Below are 24317 nucleotides of genomic sequence, written 5' to 3' on the forward strand. Positions count from 1 at the left end.
TTTTGGCTTTTATGGAAAAATAGTTGCATGGGCACACTTGTACATCTCAGCTATCAACCCCTCTGCTTTTCCTGGAATTCAGTATCTCAGTCCTATGATCCAGACTTGACTCTGATGACAAGCCCTGTCTTGAGCTATCTGGGGCTTAGCTTAGGTGGCTCAATACCAAAGGCCACCTTGGATAGACAATGCCTAGGTCTCAGCTGTTTTCCAAGGTCCTGGGCAGGGCCACCCCCTCTCAGGCTACCTGCATGTTTTGGTAATTGAGTGTAGGGCAAGGCCTCAGGAAGGAGCAGCATGTTGCTCCTGCACTCAAGGCTGCTGCCTTTGTAGCTTTGGATCCCTTGGCTGTGAGACTCAGGGTCAGGGAGAGTGACTTTGACACAGAGGCTTCTGGTTTGCTCATGATGGTTTGTGAAATCACTTTGGTTCTTATAATTGTTGAACTTGTCCCAGCTTGAGTTGTATTTTCTTTTTTTTTCCCTAGCCCGACATCTACCCAGGGAATTGCTGGGCATTCAAAGGCTCACAGGGGTACCTGGTGGTGCGGTTGTCCATGAGGATCTACCCAACCACATTCACCATGGAACACATTCCAAAGACGCTGTCACCCACTGGTAACATCTCCAGTGCCCCCAGGGACTTCGCAGTCTATGTGAGTGCACCACTGCTGGCCTCCTGGAAATAGCCTTCTCCTCCCCACCCTTAGAGATGTTTACCCAGAGGCTAATGTTCGGGGTGGATTTCCTGGGTAGCCCTTGACCCTATCCCTTTACCCTTCTAAGTCAGTAGCAGTGGAATGCCGTATTGCAGTGGTAGCGTGATGGTGTGTTTGCTGTCAGTTCATGCCCTGATAACAGATCAGGTTAGACTTGACTTTTGAGGATTGTATTCATCACCTTCATCTGTCCAATTACATTCTGACAACTGTGATGTATTGAAGTGAAAAATGCTAAAAGATAAAGTACGCTTTCCTTTTTGCTTTGTTGGGTATAGAACCCAGTGCTTCATGCATGTTAGGCAGGGACTCTTTTTAAGTATTCTCTCTCTCTCTCTCTCTTTCTCTCTCTCTCTCTCTCTCTCTCTCTCTCTCTCTCTCTCTCTCTCTCTCTCTCTCCCTCTCCCTCTCCCTCTCCCTCTCCCTCTCTTTCTCTTTTTGCCATATTGCTTCCTTGTAGCTTCTGGAACTCACCACCTTTCTTAGTCATGTGCCATTGTCAGAGTCCCATTGTTACTCTCCATTTTGCTCATTGCCTGTGAAGCCCTTTCCCATTATAAAGTCCTTTGTATTTCCTCTAGTATAGAACCCATCGTTTTACTATATCTCAGTGACACATGGTAGCCTCAGGGATGGTCACTCTTGCTCATCCACACAACCATCTATCCCCAGAACTTTCCACACTTCCTACTTTGCTCTAGCCTGTCTACTGCTCACATCCTGCTTATGTCCCTTACTTGGGGCACCTAGAATCCACACAGGAGTTCTCATGAGGGCATCTGGGCCCTGAGGGTGCTGAGCATGCTCATGGCCATCTTGAGCTGGTCCTCTGTGTGGCTCTGTGCATGTTTCCCTAATGGGAGTAACCACACCTGCCCTTGGATGGTTGTGGGTTATAGAAAGCCAATGTCGGTGTACCTCTCCAGGGAGGGCCTCTGTAGGCCTCTCGGGAAATGGCTGTCTGTCACTCAGGGCAGCAGGGCTGGAGTAGTGACTCTGGTTATCTCTGCTATACATTGTCATTGCAGGGGCTGGAAACGGAGTATCAGGAAGAGGGGCAGCCTCTGGGACGATTCACCTATGACCAGGAAGGGGACTCGCTCCAGATGTTCCACACACTGGTAAGCACGAGGATCCTGCCTCCCTCATTCATGCCTTTGTGGGACCAGGCATGTGGAGAGGGTAAGAGGATCAGCCATGGCTCACCTCTGTGCTTCAGTAAAAGGCCAAACAGGGCAACCAGCCTTTTCTGTCACCACTTATGCCTCCAGTCCCAACAGCTAGCAAGGCTTTTTTTTTTTTTTTTGGGGTTCGGCTGTATCTTATCATCTATCCCGCAGGGTCGAGGGATTGGTTCGGGGTTGGGGTGGGGGGGTGTCTGACTGCTAATGCAAAATAACTTATTCCCTCAACTTCAGGAAAGACCTGATCAAGCCTTCCAGATAGTAGAGCTTCGGGTCCTATCCAACTGGGGCCACCCTGAGTACACCTGCCTCTACCGTTTCCGAGTCCATGGAGAACCTGCCCAGTAAAGGACTCCAGTCTTGTACATGTCTGTATATACCAAGACGCCATAACACTGGAACCCTTTGGGGAAGAGAGCATAGGAACCTGTCACCCTTCAATAAATGTGCGATGGCCATGAGGACATGTTGAATCCTCTGAGCCTGGTGGGCTCTGTGGATTCATTTGAATGTATGATTCTTAGACACTTCCTTTGGTTTAGGGATTTGCTTCGATGCATAAAGTCAAAAAACAGAGAAACTGGCAGGTTCCAGGCTTCTGACGTGTAGAGCCTGAAAGCTCTGTACTGGCTGTCCTGGATGTCGGGAAGGCAAGTCCCATCTGATAGATCTACACATTTCTTTCAGGGAAAATTCACTCCATCTTCATCTGACCCCTTCCAGATTCCCTGGTGGGGAGAGGTGTTCCGGGCTGTCTGCTCTTGGCTGGGACTCCTAACGTTCCCCAGAAGAGTAGATCGGGCTTTGCTGAGGGCATGACCCAAAAGGGCAATGGGGTACACGCACTTACGAATGGCACTCTTGGGTCTCAGCTGGGCCATTCCTGACGGGATTCACTCACAGTATGGATAGGAACCTCTTGAGCTCTGCTGAAGGGGGAACACTAAGGTGCCACCCTATTAGGTGGCGCTGATGACTGCCACTCTTGGTCTTTCCCACAGTAGCACTTTCTGCTGCTCTTGGATTTGCCTCTGCACCATTATTGGCCCTTCTCACCTGACTCGTTTGGTTATAATTAATATTTAATATTTAGACTATTTTGTGAGCAGACTTTATAATTGATACATCATCTGGACACTTGAAATGTTCAGATGTTTTACATAAAGAACTGTTAAGTTTCATTGGTTAGACACTCTTGGCAGAACACAAGCTCACCTGCTGGGGCTTGGAGTTGGGATTTAGTGCATGTTGCAGGCAGTCCTTGAGACAGTGGCCCAAAGCAGCACATCCCACTCCTTAGGGTTAGAGCCACTGCCTATGTGGCTAGGTTGGGTGATGTGCACACATTTTTGCATACTGCAGGTTACACACAGAAGCAGAATTTCCTATATTAAACTAAATTTGGGACTTGGGGGGTGGAGATATTTTGAATATTTATTTTTAAAGATGCAAGATAGGACTTTGTGCAATGTATTTTTGTAAATGCTTTTCAGAACATTTGTCTTTGGTAGTACTTCTACTGCCACCAAATTAAGATGCTATTGAGATGTTTAAATAAAAGAGTTATAATTTTTAAAAGTGCATGTGCTATTTCAAGTGATAATAAAAGTGTGTATTTCTTTTCTCAGCTTGTCTTATCTCTGCCCATGTGGGTGGGGAGGGGTTGCTAGGTTGTACGCTTTGAGAGTGCCTGCTAAGTCTTACAGGCACTCCCACTATGCTCCAAAGCCTCTGTCCTCTTCCTGCTTAGGGGAGTTTGCTCCCTAAGTGCAGCCTAAAAGGGGGTGGGCACAAGGCCCTGGGTCTCATCTTTCAGGGGACCATGCCCCCACAGCATGCCAAATACATTTTGGAGCATTTTCATACCCTTTAACAGCTAGCTCTACCCTCCCCCTTTCCTCCTCTCTCCCCTCTCCTCTCTCAACAGGTTTTTGTTTGTTTGTTTGTTTGTTTTTTTTTTTTTTTTTTTTTTTTGTCTAACCCTGGCTGTCCAGGAACTCACTCACTCTGTAGACTAGGCTGGCCTTAAACTCAGAGATTACCTGCCTCTGCCTCGTGAGTGCTGAGATTAAAGACGAGCACCACCACTGCCAGACTGTTTTCTTTTATAGAGGAGTCCTGTTACCAGGGCTTTGCTCCCCTACTTGGGTATCTGCTGTCATTTGGGATCTAAAAATAATAGAGAATTTCAGCCAGAAGTGGTGGTGTACTTACAGGAGGCAGAGGCAGGTGGATCACTCTGAGATCAAGTCCAGCCTGGTCTATAAGGCAAGTTCCAGGGCAGCCAGATAGAGCCACATAATAGAAAGACCCTGTCTGGGGAATAATTCCAGGAAGAATTTATGAAACTGTACCACTTCATCCCATCCAGGCAAGTTATCCTCTGGTAGCACACTCATGCTGTGTGCATTACTTGCCCCTCTGTCAGGCAGACTGACCCGGTATTGTATTGCTGAGCCCAAGTGGCCCTTATGTGGTAGTGCCCACTGCGCAAAATCTGTCATCATAGAAGAGTGAGCATAGATAGCCAGAGATCACGTACAGACTTGTTAATCTGTTAGCCTGCTCCCAGCATGCAGAGTTATGTTCATAAAATGCCAGTCCGGACTGGGGTGCGGGCATAGAACCATCATAGTAGGGAAGTTGAGGCAGGAGTTCCAGGGCCACCTTGAGTAACTCAGAGCCTATCTCAAAGTAAAATGAAGGCTGAGTGTGTAGTTCAGTTGCTAAACAAGAATGGAGGCACTGAATTTGATCTCCAGCACACAAAACCAGTTTTTAAATGTTCTGTGTAGTGTTCTGTAACATGAGTCTTTTTTGTTTTGTTTTTCGAGACAGGGTTTCTCTGTGGTTTTGGAGGCTGTCTTGGAACTAGCTCTTGTGGACCAGGCTGGTCTCGAACTCACAGAGATCCGCCTGCGCCGCCGCCGCCGCCGCCACCACCGCCGCCGGCTTTATGATATGAGTCTTAAAGGATGCTGTCAGATGAGGACTCTGACCTTGTCCGATGCTCCAATTAATCAGGGCCAAGCCTCCCCTTCCCCGCAGTCACCTGCTCCAGATAGGTCTTGGTCTCTATCATATTTCTAGCCTGAACATCCTGCCCAGTCCGATGTCACTCAGGATGACTGCCACCTGGAGGAGAGCGGGTCTAAGGCCGGTCAAACGTTCTAAAATGTGTTCACGTGCTCAGAGCAATTTCAGGGGCGGGTGAATAGCAGCGGCCTCGGGCCCCGTTTATTTGCGCAGTCTCGGCTAGTACCACGAGCACCACAGATGACCACCGTGTATCCCCGCCCAAGACCTTGGTCCCACCCACTCTCGCGTGACTACGCACGTTTCTTCCAGGACGCTTGGTAGCTCGCGGGCCACACCCCGTCCGCTTATTCCCCGCCCATGCTCGCAGGGTTCTTTGCGGACCCGCCGGGGGCGTGGCTTCGCGCGGTTCTGGCGGATCCCGCCAGACTCCGCGGCTCCGCCTTTGGTCACGTGCTGCCCGCGGCGCGCCCGCCCTCGCGAGGCTCCTCGCGGCCACCGTAGAGGGCGTGCGGTGGCTGCACGGACGGAAGCCGGGAGGTGCCGCCGACCGCGCCTGCGACAGCGTCAGCTCTGCGCGGAGCGCCGGCCCATGGCGGCGGCGGCGGCGATGGCAGAGCAGGAGGGCGCCCGCAACGGCGCCCGCAACCGCGGTGGCGTCCAGCGCGTGGAGGGCAAGCTGCGTGCCAGCGTCGAGAAGGGCGACTACTACGAGGCGCACCAGATGTACCGGACCCTCTTCTTCAGGTGGGCGCGGGCGGTGGCTTGGCGCCGAGGCCCCGCCTCCGCTGCTGCCCATTGGCTGTGCTGCGGTGCCCCGCATCCTCACTGGCTCGCGCAGCTGCCTGTCGCGGGTCGGAGCGGGGGCGGCGGGCTTGGACTACTCGGCAGGGCCTCCTCTTCCCTGCCTGCCTTCCCCCTCCTCCCCTCTCGGCCTCGTCTTTCTGGGTCTCTGCTTTCCTCGTTTTGTTGTCCTTTCCCCGTCCTTCTCTCCTTTCCCTGGCGTCCTTTCCCAGCCAACTCCTCTGGCCTCCCCTTCCCTGGGCCTCTCTACTCTCTCTTAGGCCTCCTCACTCCTTATAGGCCTCTCTTCCCGCCATTCCTTCTTCGTTGCCCACCCTCTTCCTTTCCTGGCCTCCCCTTCTCTGGAGCCCGCTGGTAGTCAGGTCCTGTTTGAGAGTAGTTTCTCCTGGTCCTCCTCTCTGTGGCCAGTGACTGGAGTGGCACAACCGGCTTAAGTGTGGTCAGATGCAGACACGGTGGGCCCCGGTGGCCATCTGCAGGATTGATTCCAGGTTCCTGTCTGTGTGCATCTGCCTGCTGATAATCCCCACTTAGAGCTTCATTCCTGACTCCTCCGTGTCCGTTTAGCCTCCGCGCCCCTCATATCTACTCTTTGTTTTAAGCTGCTTTGTTTTAGGTCTATAGTAAATGAGTGGGAAATGGTTGTATTGTGTCTGCATAGAGGTGCAGTACCAGTTGCACGCTTTCAGTTACCCATCACTGTCACCCAGGGTCTCTGTGCACTGTGGGACACCTCCCACAGTCACCCCCTCCAGCTTGATCCTGGCATGGTGCGTTCCTTCTGTGGGCTGAGTGAAGGTGCCATGACAGTGGGTGACACTACACCGTGGCCTCGCTGCCTTGAAGCCCAGTGCAGGGCTGAAGACTCATATTAGCGGTCATAATTGTTTACATTTGAGGACAATTCCCACTTCCTCCCCACGTGCCCAGAGTGAGCCTGGCAGATAGCCAGAAGGACATAGTAGGAAAGGACATGTGATCGAGACCACATGTGGGAGTTACCAAGCCATCAGGGACCAGGCTGCAATATTTCCCTCCATAACACTGCACAGTCCAGGGCTGTGGGGTGAGCCCTGGCATCCTTGGTTTCAAAGACTTCCAATTTGCTTTACCTGCTGGGTGGCCTGGATTAGGAGCAGGGGTTTAGTCACTGGCTATCAGCTTAAGGAAGACATTAGCCCTCACTTTAATTGCAGGTTACCTAAAGGGCAGTCTTGTTAGGGAATTTTCTGTGTACTAAACCGAACGCCATAAATACAAACCAGTCTAGCTACATCAGGTTTCATCACAGTGTCCTTTGTGCCTTTTCTTTTCTGTAAACTCTGTAATTATATTGGGAAGTCACTTCCTTTATCCTTTAGTCAGAAATCTGTAGCCAGGCATGGTGCACAAGCCTTTAATCACAGCACTCCCGAGAGGCAGAGACAGGCAGATTTCTATGTTCTAAGCCAGCCTGGTCTACAGAGTGAGTTTGAGAACATTCAAGGCTATTATAGAGTGAAACTCTCTCTCAAAAAACAAACAAAAAAAGATCTGTTAAGTTTTTTTATGTAGAAGTGTCTACCTAATGATTGATATAGTAGCTGGTTTTAGTTTTTAGGATTTTTTTTTTTTTTTTTTTTTTTTTTTTTTTTTGTGCTACTGGGTATGGAACCCAGGACATCTCACATGCTAGGCAAGGGCTCTACCTTTGAGATACATTACAGCCCTTTTTTAAATTTAGTCTTTTGAGGCAGTATACCTTCAACTCACTCTGTAGCCCAGACAGGCCTAGAATTCTTGATCCTCCAGGCTCAGCATCCTAAGTATCTGGGAAGACAGGCCTATGTCATCAGGGCAGCTGAAAAGTTAGTTTTTCCTGAGTTGAGCTGTCTCACTGGACAGGATCGGCCAACTGGCTCAATCAGTTCTTGACTGAGCAAACAAAGGAGCAGACACTGGATTGCAGGGGTTCCACTATGTAGCAGGCCAATCACTGTCTATATACTTCTACCACATTGGAGGTACACCCTGGTGTCTTACCTTTTTTTGTTTGTTTGGTTTGGGTTTTTTGGTTTTTCAAAACAGGCTTTCTGTATAGCTCTGGTTGTCCAGGAACACCCTCCGAAGACCAAGATTACCTTGAACTCAGAACTCAGATCAGCCCACCTCTACTAGGTGCTGGGATTTAAAGTGTGTGCCACAGGGCTAGAGAGATGGTTCAGTGACTTAAGAGTCCTGGCTGCTCTTCTAGAGGGCCCAGGATCAATTCTCGGCAGCTCCCAACTGTCTGTAACTCTAGTTACAGTGGATCTGACACCCTCACACAGACATACATGTAGGCAGGACTCCAATGTACATAAAATAAACAACCAAAAAAAAAAAAGTATATGCAACCACTGCCTGGTACCATTTTTTTTGTTTAATCAACAAAAGAGGATTTCCCAGAATAAACATGTTCTTCTTTTGAACTAGCCCTGCTGTGACGACATTCTTGTTAGTGTTATGTGACCAATAGAATTCCCTTGTTCAAGGTGAACTATAGGTGGTGATGGGCAAATTCTGCCTTTTCATTGTTTGAGGTCACGTGCATATAAGGAACCAGCCATCAAGAGGACTGGCGTATAATATGTTCCAGGGACACAGCATTCTCCTGGGGCCCAGTATTCGTTACAGAACTTAACTGGACCTCAGTTTCCCTGAGCCACTTGAGAATAAGGGAAACTGAGCCCTGGTTGCAGCTACCTCACCACTGTAGCCCTGGGGACCCAGGGGTTCCTATGGATGTCCACATAAGCTCATGGTCATTCCATGGGGTAGAACTGCTAGAGACATCATAATGTCCAGAGGCACTGGTTTTTAAATCTCTGTGCCATTGCATACACACGTTAAGGTCTGGACAACTTGCAGGAGTCAGTTCTCCCCTTAAGGGTCCTGGGGCTTGAACTCAGCTAATCAGTCTTGGTGGCAACTATGCTTACCTGCTACACCAAGTTATCTCACTAGCCCTGGTTTTTTCAGCTTCTTTGCATGGAAAAGTGATGTTTGCGTATTTAAAGTAAGCATTTGCATACTTTTTTTACTTTGGAAACTCAAAGATGGTAATGTGGAAGATGCCCATGATCATGATCCTGATTCCTTTTCTTATGGTAGCATTCCCAGGCAACTTGTCTGTTATCCAACAATCCAGCAGTTACTTTTACTTTTTTTTTTTTTTTTTTTTTTTTTTTTTGTTTTGTTTTGTTTTTTCTTTTTTGTTCCATACAGTTGTCAAGGAGTTCTCCATATGTCTGGCTTTCTAGTTCACTCAACTAAGTGTTCTGAGTCTGATCCATATTTATAATGTACTCTGTCCTATGAATGTGTCATAGCCCCATTTTAACCTCGCCACTTAGCCTGTGTGGCAGAGGAGGAGCCAAGTAGTTCACAGAGATTGGACCTTGATGACCTCAGAGCCCCTGACCTAGACATGGTCCTGTTGTGGTAGGCTGGCTACTTTGTCTCTCCAGATGTCCTTGCCAGGAGAAGGAATGAGCTTTACAGGCCTGGTTGATGGTGTCTCAGGAAGTTAGAAGCTGTTTGGCTTTCCCAGTGTGACAGCACCGCCATGCTGTCCTCCAGGGCCCCAGTGTTGGTTGCTTTGTGTGGGTAAGGAGCCTTTCTGCTTTCAGCCTGCCCAGTCCCCCACTACTTTTCATTTCCTGTCCTACAAAATGGTAGTTCGACAGTGTCCCTGGGGAGGCATGAACACCACCAATAGGAATGACAGACAGGTGTACAGATACCACCAAAGTCTAGCTTGGTGAACTAATGAGCTGTATTGGGGTTACTTAAATGAGTATAAATGAGGGGTTACTTATAGGAGCAGAAATGATTCAAAGACAGCTGTATCACCAGAGGCCTACCCTAGCATGGCTGACAGTTGACAAAAGCTAGAAACCTGGAGCACATTGCACAGCCTGTAGGCAGCTCAACAGGTTGGAGAATTCCCTTTTCAGGCCATTGGGGCTGAGCCTCTTGAAGGCAGCTTTCAAGCAGCTGGTCTTGTCCAGGAATTCAGCACTCCTGCAGCTTGTAATGCTTGGGCCTATAAAGCTAGTGGACTTCAGGCTTCCTGAAGCTATGGAGATGTGTTCTTCCTGAGTTTAAGGAGCTTCCTTTAGGTTAGAAGATTTCACCTCCCCTGGACCATCCTGTTTCACCTCCTTTTAACATTCTATGTGTCAAGGAGCTTCCTTGCAGGATGGAATCTGAAAGTGCTCCACAACAAGCCCTTCTAGGACCTGTTTGAATAGCCAATAACTGCATTTGCAGTCACATGAAGAAATTTAAAAAGAAACCCCTGCAGTGCCTGTTGTGCAACCATAGCCTTGCACACCACCACCAAGTCCTGGTAGTGTGTTCCTTATCCTTGTTCTGGATGAACATGTTAGATCATCACCCCCTCCCTTTGTGTTGTATGCATGTGTATTTGTGTGCTTGCATATTTGAAGGCCAAAGGTTGACTTTGGGTTACTTCATCAGTTGCTTTCAACATTTGTTTGTTTGTTTGTTTGTTTTTGTTTTTGTGAGACAGAGTCACTGAACCTTTAGTGCTTGCTTTTGCAGTTGGGCAGACATGCCAGCAACCCCAGCACTAGCGTGGGTTACAAGCACACAGCCACACCAGGTTTTTTTTTGTGTTTTTTGTTGTCGTATATGTATATATGTACTTGTGTGTGTGTGTGGGGGGGTGTTTTGTTGTCTGCATGAATGTCTGTGCTCTGTGCACCACATGTGTGCTTGGTGCCCACAGAGGTTAGAAGAGGGCATCAGGTCCTCTGGAACTGGAGTTACAGTGACTGTGAAGGGACATTTGATGCTGGTGATTGAATCCAGGTACTATGGAAGAGTGGCCAGTTTCTTAACCTCTGAGCCATTTCCCTGGCCCATGGACCAGAGTCTGTCCAGTTCAATTTCCTGTCCTTAACCAACACTACATGAATCCTGTAGTTCAGGCTGGCCTCAAACTCTGCATGTAACCAAAGATGCTCTTGAACTTCTGCCCTTCTTACCTCTACCTTCTAAGTGCCACGATACAGGTATGTACAGCTATACCCAGTTTTTGCAGTGCTGGAGATGGAACCTGGGCCTCCATACATGCCAAGCAGGCACTCTACTGAGCTCTGTCCTCAGACCCCCCACCCCCACCACCAGGTGTGACTAGTGTGCCCAGCCAGTAAAAGCAAAATCAGCTAGAGTCCTGGCATAGACATTCCTTTGTGGGTTAGGTGAGACCTTGCTTCTGTGAGTCTCTTTGGGGCCAGCAGAGCTTGTCCCCTGCTGCGCAAAGCAACCTCTGTGTGAAGAGGGTGATTTTGAGTGTCACAAGGGCCTTGTGCATGGAGCTGAATGCCAAGGAAGGCTGACTGCCTTAGCCTATCCCATGGCCTTGGGCACCCAGTCTGTGTAGTCACCCAGGAACACCCACCTCCCATCCCCCTGCTCCAGGAATTTTGTGATGAGAAGTTTGTTTTCATTGTTGACTGGAACTTTTATCTTTGCAAGCTTTCCTTGACCTGGCAACAGGTGATTTCAGTAAGGTAGGACATGGTCAGTGGGAGGTTCAGATCTCGGGAATTTGGTGTGTCATTGAAGGAATACTTCCTTTGGTTTCTATGAGTGTTTCTCTTGCTAAGCCTAAGCTAGAAGGCCTTAGCACATGCCACCCTAGACCAGTAACTGTCATTAAGAACGGTACCTGTGGTCTCTGTTCATATAGATAGCAATATGAGGTTGCTTGCCTATGAGTACAGCATTTGCTTTTCTAGAATGCCTTTTTGAAGTACCAGTACCTTTCCTCAGGAGATGTGAACAAACATCTCTTCACCCAGCAGGGCACCAGCAGACCAAAGCTAACAATTTTATCAAGTCTAGCTTAGTGCGAACAGTGAGTTTATTGAGGTTACATAGAGGAGCATGGGTGACCCAAAGTCAGCTGCATCGTTGGGAAGCCGCCCCCCCCCCCCCAGTATGGACAATGACTGTATCCCTGGATTTCTGGTATAATCTGCAGGCAGCTTAGTTGGTGGAGGTATCATCTTTGTCTGGTAATTGTTACTGTTTCTGTCACCTTGTGGGGAGAGCCTTCCTGCATCTTTCAAGTTGCAGGAACTTCTTGAGACTTATGATGCTTATTTACTTCTTTAGGCTTGTTCGTTCACTTCCTGAGTTTTAATGTGCACCCCCTCCCCCAAGGAATGTTTCTATTCTGGAAATAGCTACAGGGCATACCACTCTACTGCTTTTAGTCTTTTCCATCCCCCTCATCTGTGGTGTTTGCTGAAAAGCTTGATCTGTTATTAGGCTCTACACTACATCTCCCATTGCAAAAAAGGAGACTTCCTTCCCTGACCAGTTATGGGGCCAGCACAGTTGAGAGATCAGCAGCAGTAATCTATGAGGGAAATACGAATGTTTAATTTGACAGGCACAATCTATCCATTTAACAAAACAATACCAGTAGTCCTCCCAGAGGGACCTGTGACCTTGTTGGCTATGGACTTTTGCCCAGGCTTACCAGGTAAGAATTTTGAAGGGCTTTCAATCCAATCAGAAAGTGGTTGGTTGCACCCTTAACAGTTGTGTCACTTTGTACCAATGGGTCCATCTTCCCTGGCATGTTGATACCATAGCCTGCAGGGTCCATAACCTTTCAGGGCAGTCAGGAACAGTTATCCCCCACCAGCCTCGGTGCCCTTTGGCACTACAAAAGCCTGTAAGTAGGGACAGATCTTTCAGTTGAGTTCTAGCCTTATTCCTCCATGTCCTGCAGCCAAAGTATGTGGTGTCTTTATCAATAGGGACTTAGCATCTGCTTCGAGCATGTAGCCTTTATGGTTTGTGGGGCCTCCCTAGCCAACAACTTAACAAGAGAGTTCACACCTGGCAGAGCAATATTCACCTGACAACCTTACTGCTTCTGAGTGCCTTTCTCATTCAGGCAGACTGTCTTTGTTTAAACTCCTTAATTTCTCTATTTCCTGTTTCAGGCTTTTACACATCTACAGGGTACTTAAAGGGTCAGCATACTATAGTAAACCTTTTTAGAGAGAATAGGCAAATTCTCTGGAGGTGTATGGTTACCCGTTCCAAATAAGCATTCATGGTCTTGATCAGCTAAGAGGACCCTGAAAAAGAGTTAGTAGCAAGCCTGGACCAGCAGGAAAGATCTCCCAGTTCTGTTACGAGAAATGTTGGAGACAATAGGCCGATACCATGGTTGGGGAACAGCACCCCATCTGGCCCTCCAGAAGCCACAGGCATTTCTCATGAACCATCTGACATCACCTGGGCTGCTGGTCCCCCAGGACTGTTGTGCATTTCTGTTCCTGGGGTTCTGTTGGGCTTACACTGCTTGCCTTGGCTCAGGCCCAAGAGAGGCAAGAATTCCTGGCTTACCTCTGCACCTGGTTCCCCAGTTTTGACAGGCACCCTAACCCTTCCAGACCACCACTGCTGAAAGGGGTCCCAGTCTGAGCAATCTATCCCAGTATCCTTTGCGCTAGAGGCAATAACTGCCTACCCTGTTGTAGCATTCATGTCTGCGACTATTGCTCAGGTTTTAAAGTCTCTGAGGAGGTTACTAGCACAGCACTTGACTCTGCTAATATTTTTGTTTTTGTTGTATTTTCCCAGTAACTCCAGTTCAGCAGATCTTGCCACATTTGCCTTTGAGTGGCCTGTGCACACCCTTTTGTCACCTTCACTCGCCTTTTATCCCTCTTTGATGGCTTTGTTATTTTCTGAACCTGGTTTACATATTACCCTTTCAGATCTGTCAGAACTTCTCCTACCTCATGAAGATCACATCTCATCCCAGTCCATGGTCCCTATTCTGTCAGCCTCTCTCCCGACTCTTCTGTGAACACACTTCTGTCTGACTCAGTGAACTGAGCATCAGACAGTAATTCTCTCATGTGCATTGTCCTCAGTAAGGCCTGTCCTTTCTCTGCTTTTTCCCAGTCCCTGATACTGATGGGGACCTCAGTTAACAATAACCAAGTATCCCTCCTAGCTTTATGAGCCAGTACACCAAGGCTGATTTCCCTCCAGTCACCTTGTGATCTTGGTCTCAAGGGGTAGTGGATAATTGTATTACTTAGTTTCTTTACTTACACTACACTCAGATTGGTCCCATCAGTCACTGTGTTCTATAGTCTCCAGAGCAGTGGCTATGACAGGCCCTTTGATTATGTTTTAAGTCTTTCCCCATCAGCAGTTCAGATGCTAAGTGCTCTGTTGTTGTAGTTTCTTGGCCCGTCTGCTTGTTGAATCATGAACTTCTCTTTTAAAGGTTGAACTTGTGGACTCTTTTCTGTAATTTCTACCATGTTCTCTTCCTAATCTTAGTTTCTTTCCATAGATTTCCAAGTTTTTGTGTCTCACTCTCTTCATCACTTTTCTCTACTTTTTCTGCCAGTTACTAAGGGAGACTATAGTGGGAGGCATCCTTTGTTTTTCCTACAACAAAGGCTATGCACCTGATACTGCAGCTTTGTCCTTTATGGACACAATTCAAGGATTGTGGTAAATTCTCTAGTCCCTCAGTGGTTTGGCTAACATCCCTATGATATCCCATACCAACTACAAGAAGATGGCCACCTAGTGATTCTGCCTAGGAATGCTCCACTCTGAGATAGCTTGGCTTTGGATGCATGTCTTGTGACCCATGGCCTGGACTATGCATCCACCACTCCATTCCATCCCACATGGGAAAAGGAAAACATAATGGGATTGCCTCATAGATATTCTGTCCTCACATAGATCACCACTCATATTGAGCCAGGCAACCACTCTTCCTCAACACATTGGTTCCTGCTTGGGTACCAGTTGTGTTGTGTGACTATTCCTGCAGACACATGAACAAATATCTATTCACTCCAGATAGATCACTGCCAGAATGATTGAATCCACATCTGATTTACTGAGCCTTTGAGCTCATAGGGCTAATAGAACAATGGATGACTCAAAGGCAGCCATATCTCTGGAGTTCCCTGCTCAGCTTTCAGCTTGTGGGTGGGTCTGTTCTCCCCACCAGTTTTTACTGTTCATATAACCTTGGGGAGAGGCTATGTGAGGTTTATAGGTTTCAGGGGCTGACTAAGCCTTGTATGTTTACTTCTCCGGGCTAAGAGGGATTATTACAATTTGGAAGAAATAGCTATACAACAGTCAAGTTATCTGCCTGTCAGGTGATGGGACCCCAGAGTGCAGTGTGACTTTGTGAGGCCACTGCCCTCTAGTGGTGCGGACAAGGCCTAAGGGTTGTCAGTGACAGGTTACTTCCATCTTGTAATGTTGGCTTTCATATGTTAGCTTTACTATTGCTGCAGCCACAAGGTGTTTGAGGACTTGTGCCCCATTGAGGGTACAGGTTGTGGAACGTCCTGTGACTGAATATACCCCTAAGAGACATTTATTCTAGTGATGTCACATCATACCCCCAGGCTTGATTTGAGTGTTGCCTGCACTATTAATGCTTTTGTATAGTCATCTTAAACTCCAGCTTTGTCCATGGGGCCATGGCTGTATTCTTGGGTGATGGGGCAGGGGGCACTCATCACACCTGCTGAATGTAAGAGTGAGGGCATCTACTGGCCTGTTCTTCAGCAGATGGTGAAGTACACAGGTTGTGTGAAGGATGAGGACTGAAGTTGGGCAACTTGGGCCTAGTCAAAGTTGTGGCAGTCACTATTGTCATCATCTCCAGGGAATCTATCCTCAGTTGTTCCCTACATGCAGACCAGTCCTTCTGTTTTAAGGGGGACAGTGCTCATCTCCTTGCCCCATCTTAGAAGCTGCATCTAAATCTGCTGGGTTCTGACTTCTTCCTGGGTTGTTTGTTGGCCTTGGAGTGACGGTACCCTACATGTTCTGGTGGGTATGTTGCTACTAGGGCCTGTGTCCCCAGAACCTTCCATACCATACAGATGTTCAGAGTAACTGGCTGAGGTAGTAGTACAGTTCTCTGATAAGTTTTACCTTGGCATTTGTAGCCACCCAAGGCAGGACTAGCTGGCGCATAAAAAGTCAGCACCCCTGAATGGCTCATGGCTGGGTTTCCCTTCTTCCCTGTCTGCAGGTACATGTCCCAAAGCAAGCATGCAGAGGCCCGGGAGCTCATGTACTCAGGAGCATTGCTCTTTTTCAGTCATGGCCAGGTAAGCACTGCCAGTATCAGGAGAGGCCTAGGGGATGGGGGTGGGGGCACATCAAACTCTCCTGTGCTCTGGCCACCAATGGCACAGGGTCTTAGTCTCCAAGGCTGTTGCTGTGGGATCTTTGTGACTGGAGCTCCAGATTTGGTTCTGTATGTTTGCCAGTTGCCAATGACCCACTCATTGTCCTAGCTATGTGTTTGCAGGCTGCCATCTGCAGAGCCTGCAGCCACCTGCTTTATCTCAACTCTTCTGAAGGACTGGAGGGGCCTGTTGCTAACCGTGGTTTTGTACGTTGATTGTTCTGCAGCAGAACAGTGCAGCTGACCTGTCTATGCTGGTCCTCGAATCCCTGGAGAAGGCAGAGGTGGACGTAGCTGATGAGCTGTTGGGTGCGTGGTGTGGTGTGTAGTAGCCTGTCATCATGGGCTTCTATGACTGATCTCCAGAGTTCCTTTACCACCTCCAGTCCCACTGGGAGACAGGGGTTGGTCTCTGCACTCCAGGACTGATTTTGTCATGGGTTGGTCACACTGGCCATGCCCAACTGAACCCATGGGCACACAGCACAAACCTGTTGGCAGCTAATCCCACTGAGCCAGCATGTGGCTGCTAGAGCCTTCCTGCAAACTGCCCTGTGACCTCTCTTGCTCTTAAAGAGGAGGAAGCTGCTCTCCACTGGATCCTTCCTGCTAGCCTCCACTCCCACAGAGCTGCCTTCCAGCATGGCCCACCCACATCAACATAGTCAGCAGGGCAGTGGGCAAGCCAGCCAGGGGAGGCCTCAGACTTTACAGTGCATGTGGAACACCCAGTGGCACTTAATGAGTTCTGGGCTTTCTTTTGAAGTTATATAATGGGAGGGGGTAGTTGGGAAAGGCTGAGACAGAGTCCAAGTATTGTAGCCCAGGCTGGTCTTAAACATACAGTACTTCTCCAGCCTCTTCACAGAGTGCTGGATTTTTTGTTGACGTGTGACACCTCATGTGTGCCTGTAGTAAGGATCTGATTGTGTCATTTGCAGAGAATCTGGCTAAAGTGTTCAGTTTGATGGATCCAAACTCTCCTGAGCGAGTAGCTTTTGTGTCCAGAGCCCTGAAGTGGTCCAGTGGAGGATCTGGGAAACTGGGCCATCCTCGGCTCCACCAGCTGCTGGCCCTCACGCTGTGGAAAGGTAGGCATGGGATCCCATCTAGCCAACGGCCGAATCCTCTGTGTACCAGCTTGCTGATAAATGGAAAGAGGCCATGGGGAAAGCACATCGGCCTGTCTTTTAACCAGCTAAGTCCAGTATTTCTGCTTTGGTAGTAGACTGACCCTGGCTAGAACCTCAGCAGCTCATAAGGACCCCTGGCTAGAGGTGCTGTCTCCTTTCCAGCCTTTGTCCTGATTCTCCCATCCAGTCACATGTACCTTTTCCCACAACCTCCCACTCTTCCTCAGTGAGCCTGCACACCCCGTCCCTTTGGTGGCTCCCTGCTCCATAGTTCTCTTAATGCTTATCCCAGTTTTGGGGTGAGCATTTGTTAGGTTATTTGGCCATGGGGTGGACTGCAGATATGCCTGGTTTTGACTCTTGAGTTGGTTTGGGCATAAGACACATGCTTGGTAAATGTTTGCCGGGACCTGAACGGCTCCTACCCAGTGGCATTCCTGGTTGGAAGCTGGTGTGGGGCTATACCCTGTGAGGGTGGCATTCTTACTGCAGCTCTCCCAATGGGTGGGCTGGGCCTACTGGAGCTTGGGTGAGAGAGACGATGCTTACAAGTGCACAGTGAACTGTGGGGGCGGTGTCACCTTCCTTTGTGTCTTAAGAATTCCAAAGATCTGAGCCAGAGGTATGTCTTCCAAAGTTGAGTGTAGACTAGTTCTGTGAGCAAGACCCGCTGCTGTGCCCCCTCTGGCTGTCGCCATGTCAGTCACAGGATCAAGTTCTGTGAGTCCAGCAGGTGTCCACCCAGAGGTGCGCCCACCCCCATATAAATGTGCTGGGACAAACTTCCATACATCCTGTGGGCTTATGATGCTTCCTCTTCCCTCCCTCCTGGACTCTATGCACTCTGCCTTCACTTCAGAGCTGCTACAGTGCAAGCAGTCCGGACTCTGGAGATTGAAAGATCAGAAACTTCAGGGAAACTCAGAAACTCCCCAACCCCCAGAGCTCAGGGGTGCAGGTGTCATGTGTGCCTCAGAGCTCTGCCTTCTTCTTGAGGGCTGCTCCATCCATCCTCCAGCTGAGAGCAAGCTGCCTGTCGCTTGTGGGCCAGGCCTGGTACATGGTCTGGAGACATCCATGGTGCTGCCAGCAGGGATTCTCAGATGTACTCAGTAGCAATGTCTGAGAGAGGTTGTAGTGACTGTGTCCCCTGGAGATGAGATCCTGAGCCCAGGCCATAGCCATTCCAGAGACCATGACTCCCTGGGGAAGAGGGGTTTCCCAAATACTACCACTCACTTCCCAGAGTACCCTGCCCCATGGGGGTTTGCTGAGGCAGGAGCAGGCTGGGGATGAGGGTCTGCCTTAATTACCGTGCTCTCCCTCTTTTCCCAAAAGCTTTAGGCAGAAAAGGTCTTTGTGGGTGGGTCAGGGGCTGGGAGTTGTTGGTGTTGAGTGTTGAGAGGTCCTTTCTTCTTCCTGCTGTCAAGGCTCCAGGAGTAGAAGGAATCTCAGGTTCCTTCTGGATGCTACTCAGGATTCCCAGCATGCTCTGCTGTTAGGGCTTTGGGTTAAAATGCTAGGCAGGTTTCTGCATTTAAGCATAGCAGGCAAAGGCACCTCCCTCAGCTAGAACCCTCTGGGTAGATAGAAGGTCAGAAGTACCTTGTTGTGGACCCAACTCTTGCACACAAGGGTTGGGCAGACATAGCAGTTTCATACACTTAGGACAGGGAGAAGGGAGGCTGGGTGACTGTGCCCATTGAGCTGTTTGGTGTTGGGTCTCAGCCCAAGGAAGCTGGGAACAGGCAGTATGAGTAGCTGTGCAGACAGCTCTTTCCAGGGTTACTGTCTTAGCAAAGGCAGCAGGTGTGCCCAGGGCAGATGGGTTGGTGTAGGGAAGGAGGAGTGGGTGGCTCTGTGCACCCTGTGCTCACTCGTGCCCATCTGCAGATTCTTTCCCTTCACAGAGCAAAACTACTGTGAGTCTCGGTATCACTTCCTGCACTCCACTGATGGTGAAGGCTGTGCCAACATGCTGGTTGAGTACTCCACTGCCCGAGGCTTCAGAAGTGAGGTGGACATGTTCGTAGCCCAAGCTGTGCTACAGTAAGTGCTCATGAGGACTTTGTAGGGCCTTTGTGCAGCTCACAGACTAGAGCAGAAACAGCCCTGAGCAGACTGCACGGTGCTGGAGTCCCAAGTCCTCAGGCCCAGGGCTGTCTTTTAGATAGCACAGCGTCCCCAGTTGCATTCTGCTGTCCATCCTGCTTAGGAGTCTGCAGCTTGTGTTTGCCCATCCTTTCTGGAGGATTGAGGCACAGTCACAGCCAGTGGGACAGTTCATCCCCACCTGCCCAAATCAAGAAGGCACTGCACCTGGGCTTATTTTTTTAAACTAGGTCTTTTAAATTATATTTTTATTTATTTACTTAGTGTATGCAGAGAAGGGAGTTGCAGGGACACAGATGCTGTGGTGCGCACGTGTAAAGGTGAGAGAGGGCAATTTGTTAGAGTCCTCTGGCTCCACCATATTGATGCTAGATTGAGCTCATCATTGGACTTGATAACAAGCGCCTTACCTACTGGGCCATCTCCTTTGCTTCTTCAGGCCTCAGCCTCCTCTTCCTAGGGAACAGTGGTCTCCTGTGGTCATCCACGAAAATGCCTTTCTTTGTGGATAGTGGCAGGAGGGTCTGCTGTGGGGACTCAGAGCACCTTATTTACTCCTGAGACAGGTTCTCACTGTAAAGCCTCACCTTCTGAGTGCCGGAATTGCAGGCATACGGCACCACAGCCAGTTATGATTTTTGCAAAGGAATTGTGTAACATTTCCAGCTCGCCAGCCTGACTCTGGGCGTGTACTGCAGCTGTTGTCTCTCCACTGAAGTGCTGGGGACCATGTTTTTCTTGACAGATTTGGGACTGCTGGGGTAACATTCTGGGAAGAGGCCAAGGCTCCCTAGAGCCCAGCATAGCATCAGGGTCAGTTTCTTACTCAGCTGCCTGCACCATGTGCTCCTATAACAGATGCAGGCCAGTATGGAGAAAGCAATGGCTGTGGTTGAGTGAGTGCCCACCTCACCCCCATATCCTAGCTCTGTTGACCTTCAGAGCTGTTCTCAGGCTTAATCCCTTCTCCATGCCCCATACGCCCCCAGGACTCTCCCTGGCCTCCCAGGTGCCATGCACTCCATTAGGCCTGTGGAAATACCAGGTGTCCAGATAGAGCGGGTGCTACTGTCAGGCAAGGTGTTGTGTGTTGTATTGGCCACTTGTGGGCATCTGTGGAAACCTGAGTCTACCTATGGGATTTCACTCATTGACTATTCTCACATGTAGGTTTCTCTGTTTGAAAAACAAGAACAGTGCACTGGTGGTCTTCACAACGTACACACAGAAGCACCCATCCATTGAGGATGGGCCACCCTTCGTTCAACCCCTGCTCAATTTCATCTGGTTTCTGCTGCTGGCTGTGGATGGGTGAGTGAGCTGGATGCTGGGTGTGTATCTCTGTGGCCATAGGTCTCACTGAGAGTCATCTTTGGTTCTTACTGCAGTGGCAAGCTGGCTGTGTTCACAGTGCTGTGCGAGCAGTATCAGCCGTCCCTACGGAGGGACCCCATGTACAACGAGGTGAGGTTCTTGCACTTGGCTCACGCTCCCCACCTGGGCAGTAGCCTAAAGGCGGGAGTGGAGCAAGCAGCCCCAGCTGGGCCCTGAGGCGGGCACTGTTTACCTACTGACCCACATTGCCCTGCCTCTTGCAGTACCTCGACAGGATTGGACAGCTCTTCTTCGGTGTGCCGCCAAAGCAGACATCCTCCTATGGAGGCTTGCTAGGTGAGCCTTGTGATCTGGTCCCAGACAGGTGGTTCCCTCAGTCCTTTCTACCGTGTTTCCGGTCTGTGTGCATGGACACAGGTTTCTAACCTGCTGTGACTCTACAGCTCAGGTTGTCCACTGGGTACCCCTTGATGGGTCTGAACTCCAAATATGAGTACCTCCCCACCACGGCAGGGCCAGTGAGTGTAGTCCTCTCTACATTTGAAGTATCCACTCTTCTTTTTCTGGTGCTAAAGACTCAGGGAGGTCCTTGAATACACCATACAAGTTCTTTACCACTGACCTGCATCCTCTCCCCAGCCCTTCCGAAAAGTTTGAGTTGGTTTTGGTTTTGTTTTTGAGACAGGGTTTCTCTGTGGCTTTGGAGGATGTCCTGGAACTAGCCCTTGTAGACCAGGCTGGTCTCAAACTCACAAAGATTTTCCTGCCTCTGCCTCCTGAGTGCTGGCTTTAAAGGTGTACACCACCTCTGCCTGGCCAAAAGTTCGTGTTTTAAGTAGTAAATCCACTTCAGTGTTCGAATTCTGTCTCCACTGCTGGCAGGGGTGACTCTGCAGGCACAGTGCATGGCATGAGCTATACCATGCTATTATCTGCTGAGTATGGAGCCTCCGTCAATGTGGTATGAACAAACACCCTGTGTTGTGGAAGGAAGTAAAGCTGGGTGGCCATGAACAAGTCCACATGGGCTCCCTGGGCATGGGCTGTGCCCTAGTGACTCGGTGTAGACTATGACAGTGTTTCTTTAGTTTGTTTTTTGAAACAGGGTCTCATTATATGGTTCTGGGTGGCCTGGAATTTGCTATGTAAATCAGGCTGGCCTTGAACTTCAAGAGACCTTGTCTCAGCCTCCTGAGTGCTGGGATTAAAGGCATGTCTATCACCATGCCTAGCTGTTGGTATTGTTTGTGGCAAGGTCACTATCTGTAACTTGTGTTAGTTTCAAACTCACTTTGATCCTCCTGCCTCAGCTTCCTAAGTGCCGAGACCATGGTGTGAGCCTGCACATCTGGCTTTTCTTATGATGTTTATCTCTTGAGCCTGTTGTCTTTGGAGTCTGTGAGCATTGTTAGCTGTCTCCAACAGTCTCCAGCAGAGTACTACTGCTTTCTCTTGTCTGAGCCCTCAATAGCCTAAGCATCTCAATAGGCTAAGCTATTTCAAACTGAGATATGTGCATATGCTTCTGGGAATGCCAGTTTGAAATAGCAGTCCGGGGTTGTTAGGATGTGTGCTCGTCCATCTCAGTTTTAGAGCCAGCAGCTCCCGTTTTCCCCAGAAATGCCACCAAGTACCCAAGGGGCCAGAGGGAAGTACAAGCAGAAGAGCATCTACATCCTCACACCCAAACATCCTTGCAGAATACCCACTGTCTCTGCCACTCTCAGGGATAGAGGACTTGGAAGGGTTGGCAGGTATATATATGGTCAGTGTAAGTCCCATATGTTTGAGATATGCACATAAGAGGTGGTTGTAAGCATTTCATTCAGATGGTCTGCATGCTATGCAGATTTCTCTAGTAGCCATGGGACTTGGGCTGCTCCTTCATGACTACCAGATTCCCCTGCTGGTGGAGGTTTTAGGTCTGTCTTGCCCCATCAGTAATTATCAGGGACATTCCTAGTGTGCCCCCTGAGAGCTGTTGCCAGCTGGGCCTCTGGTCTCTGTTTTTCCTGCAAAGCATGGCAACCTGGACATCAGGCTCCTCAGGGAAGGTGGGGCTTCCAGAGCAGCACTGTGTCGGAGCATTGACAACAAATGGCTGTGTGTGTCTTCCTCTAGGCAACTGGGCAGTGGGCTCCTTGAGGAGGTTGGGTTTCCAGGGCAGCATTACCTTTGTGCATTAACCATCACTGGCCGGTATCTCCCTCTAGGGAACCTGCTAAGCAGCCTCATGGGCTCCTCAGAGCAGGAAGAGGGGGAAGAGAGCCAGGATGACAGCAGCCCCATCGAGCTGGACTGAAGCTGCCTAGCCAGCATGGAGATGCCCATGGCCGGCACCGCTGGGACGGATTCAGTGTCAGGCTGGGCACGAGGCCCCTTACCAGTGGGCTTCTGCTCTGTGGCTGGAGGGGCCGCCTGTGCGGAGTCTGTACCTATTTATGTATGGTGGCTGAGGGCTGTGTGGCCAGGACCAAGAGCAAGGCTCAGCTCCTGCTGGCCAACCGTGTTCCTTCAGATCACCCACAATAAAGCGCAGGCCTTGCTGCAGCACCCCGCTGCCGTCCTTGTCTCTGGTTCCTTGGGGAGGGCTGCAGGGTGACAGGCAGCCTGGCGTCAGCGACTGGTATCCCTTCTCCTGTGTCCAGTGCAGCCATGGCATGCCAGAGGAGTGGTGCCACTGCTGTGAGCCAGGCAGGACCCTGAGTCCTGCAGATGAGATCGGGTTTCTTGTTTGTTTGAATTTTGTTTGGACAGAGTCGTTTTGCAATCATGATGAGCTTCCCAGGGACAGAGCACATGCACTGTGGTCGCCAGTCTCCTTGGAGGTCGCAAGCAACTGGCCTGGGCAATGTCCTGTTGTCTATAGGGCTGTGGCCCCAGCCGTAGTCTGTGGGCTCGTCCGTTCAAGCTGCAGCCCCACTGGTCCCCATGAGCCCCACACTGCTGCTCTGGAGGTGTTTTTAAAGGGTGCCGTAGATTTTATTGTCCTTCATGTCGCAGTATTTATTTTTACTGGGTGAGGGATTTTTCAACCTAATGTTTTAGGACTTAACCAAATAACCGGTCCAGGAATGAGCAGCCCCATCCATTACCACAGATAATATCCACGCTACCAGTCTGATTATAAAGGGAGACACTTTATTTTTTCACAATTAAAATAGAGTTGTAGATTAATACACCTCTATCTTGCATGGGAAGGAGGGAAATATGCGTTATTTACTGTAAAAAAAAATGGAATTTAAAGGAGGGCTTGTGTCACCTGTTGACTATAAATAAATCCTTTCTACTGGGCTTTGCAGTAGTCCTTTCTGGGTGAGCTCTGGGCCGGGCATGGGGCTGGCTTTGGGCTTGGCATTGGGCCCCCACCTATGGGTGCCAAGGCCTCAGGCAGGGTGGGAGTGGCTATGTGTCCAGGCTGAACCTGGGAAGCTTGGGAGGAAGCACACCCTACCCTGTGCTGTCTGTGCCCTTTCCCTGTGTGTCCAGGCTTCTGTGTCCACCAGAGTGGCCAGCGTCAGCAGTGTCCAGATTCACTGATTGGGACTTAGAAATGAACCCTTTTATTGAAATAACCTCCCCCACGGTATATGTCTTGGCCTCAGAGCAAGAGCAGTAACTGGTACATGGAAGGCTCAGTACAGGGGTGATAGACACAGGGAGGCCCCAAAAGGTGGGACATAGTTGGACATGGCCACAGGAAGGGAGCCATAGCCTGCTGGGCACAGGACACA

The 24317-nt window shown here is 49.6% G+C and overlaps 2 protein-coding genes across 11 annotated transcripts in view; both read left to right on the forward strand.

Moving 5' to 3' along the window:
- Sun1 (Sad1 and UNC84 domain containing 1) overlaps window positions 1-3529 on the forward strand; it is a 45484-nt gene extending 41955 nt beyond the window's left edge. For all 9 annotated transcript variants that reach the window (XM_051205417.1, XM_051205419.1, XM_051205422.1 and 6 more), the window contains 3 exons: window positions 488-655; window positions 1747-1839; window positions 2137-3529. In XM_051205417.1, coding sequence (XP_051061374.1) covers window positions 488-655; window positions 1747-1839; window positions 2137-2250 — 375 coding nt within the window. In that variant the 3' untranslated portion in view covers window positions 2251-3529. The remainder of the gene's footprint in view (window positions 1-487; window positions 656-1746; window positions 1840-2136) is intronic.
- A 1911-nt stretch (window positions 3530-5440) lies between these two features.
- Window positions 5441-23877, forward strand: Get4 (guided entry of tail-anchored proteins factor 4). Of its 2 annotated transcripts, none has more exons than XM_051205400.1 (9): window positions 5441-5685; window positions 15845-15923; window positions 16234-16312; window positions 16945-17094; window positions 19047-19185; window positions 20419-20559; window positions 20637-20712; window positions 20847-20919; window positions 22797-23877. In XM_051205400.1, exons 1-9 carry the CDS (start codon window positions 5531-5533, stop codon window positions 22883-22885), a joined length of 981 nt encoding a protein of 326 aa, XP_051061357.1. In that variant the 5' UTR covers window positions 5441-5530; the 3' UTR covers window positions 22886-23877. The 2 variants fall into 2 exon arrangements, with proteins under 2 accessions (XP_051061357.1, XP_051061356.1); XM_051205399.1 differs by having other exon boundaries at window positions 5442-5685; window positions 16231-16312.
- The last annotated feature ends 440 nt before the right edge of the window (window positions 23878-24317 follow it).

The sequence above is a fragment of the Phodopus roborovskii genome, unplaced genomic scaffold (assembly GCF_943737965.1).
Source record: "Phodopus roborovskii unplaced genomic scaffold, PHOROB, whole genome shotgun sequence".
In the NCBI taxonomy this organism is placed as follows: domain Eukaryota; kingdom Metazoa; phylum Chordata; class Mammalia; order Rodentia; family Cricetidae; genus Phodopus; species Phodopus roborovskii.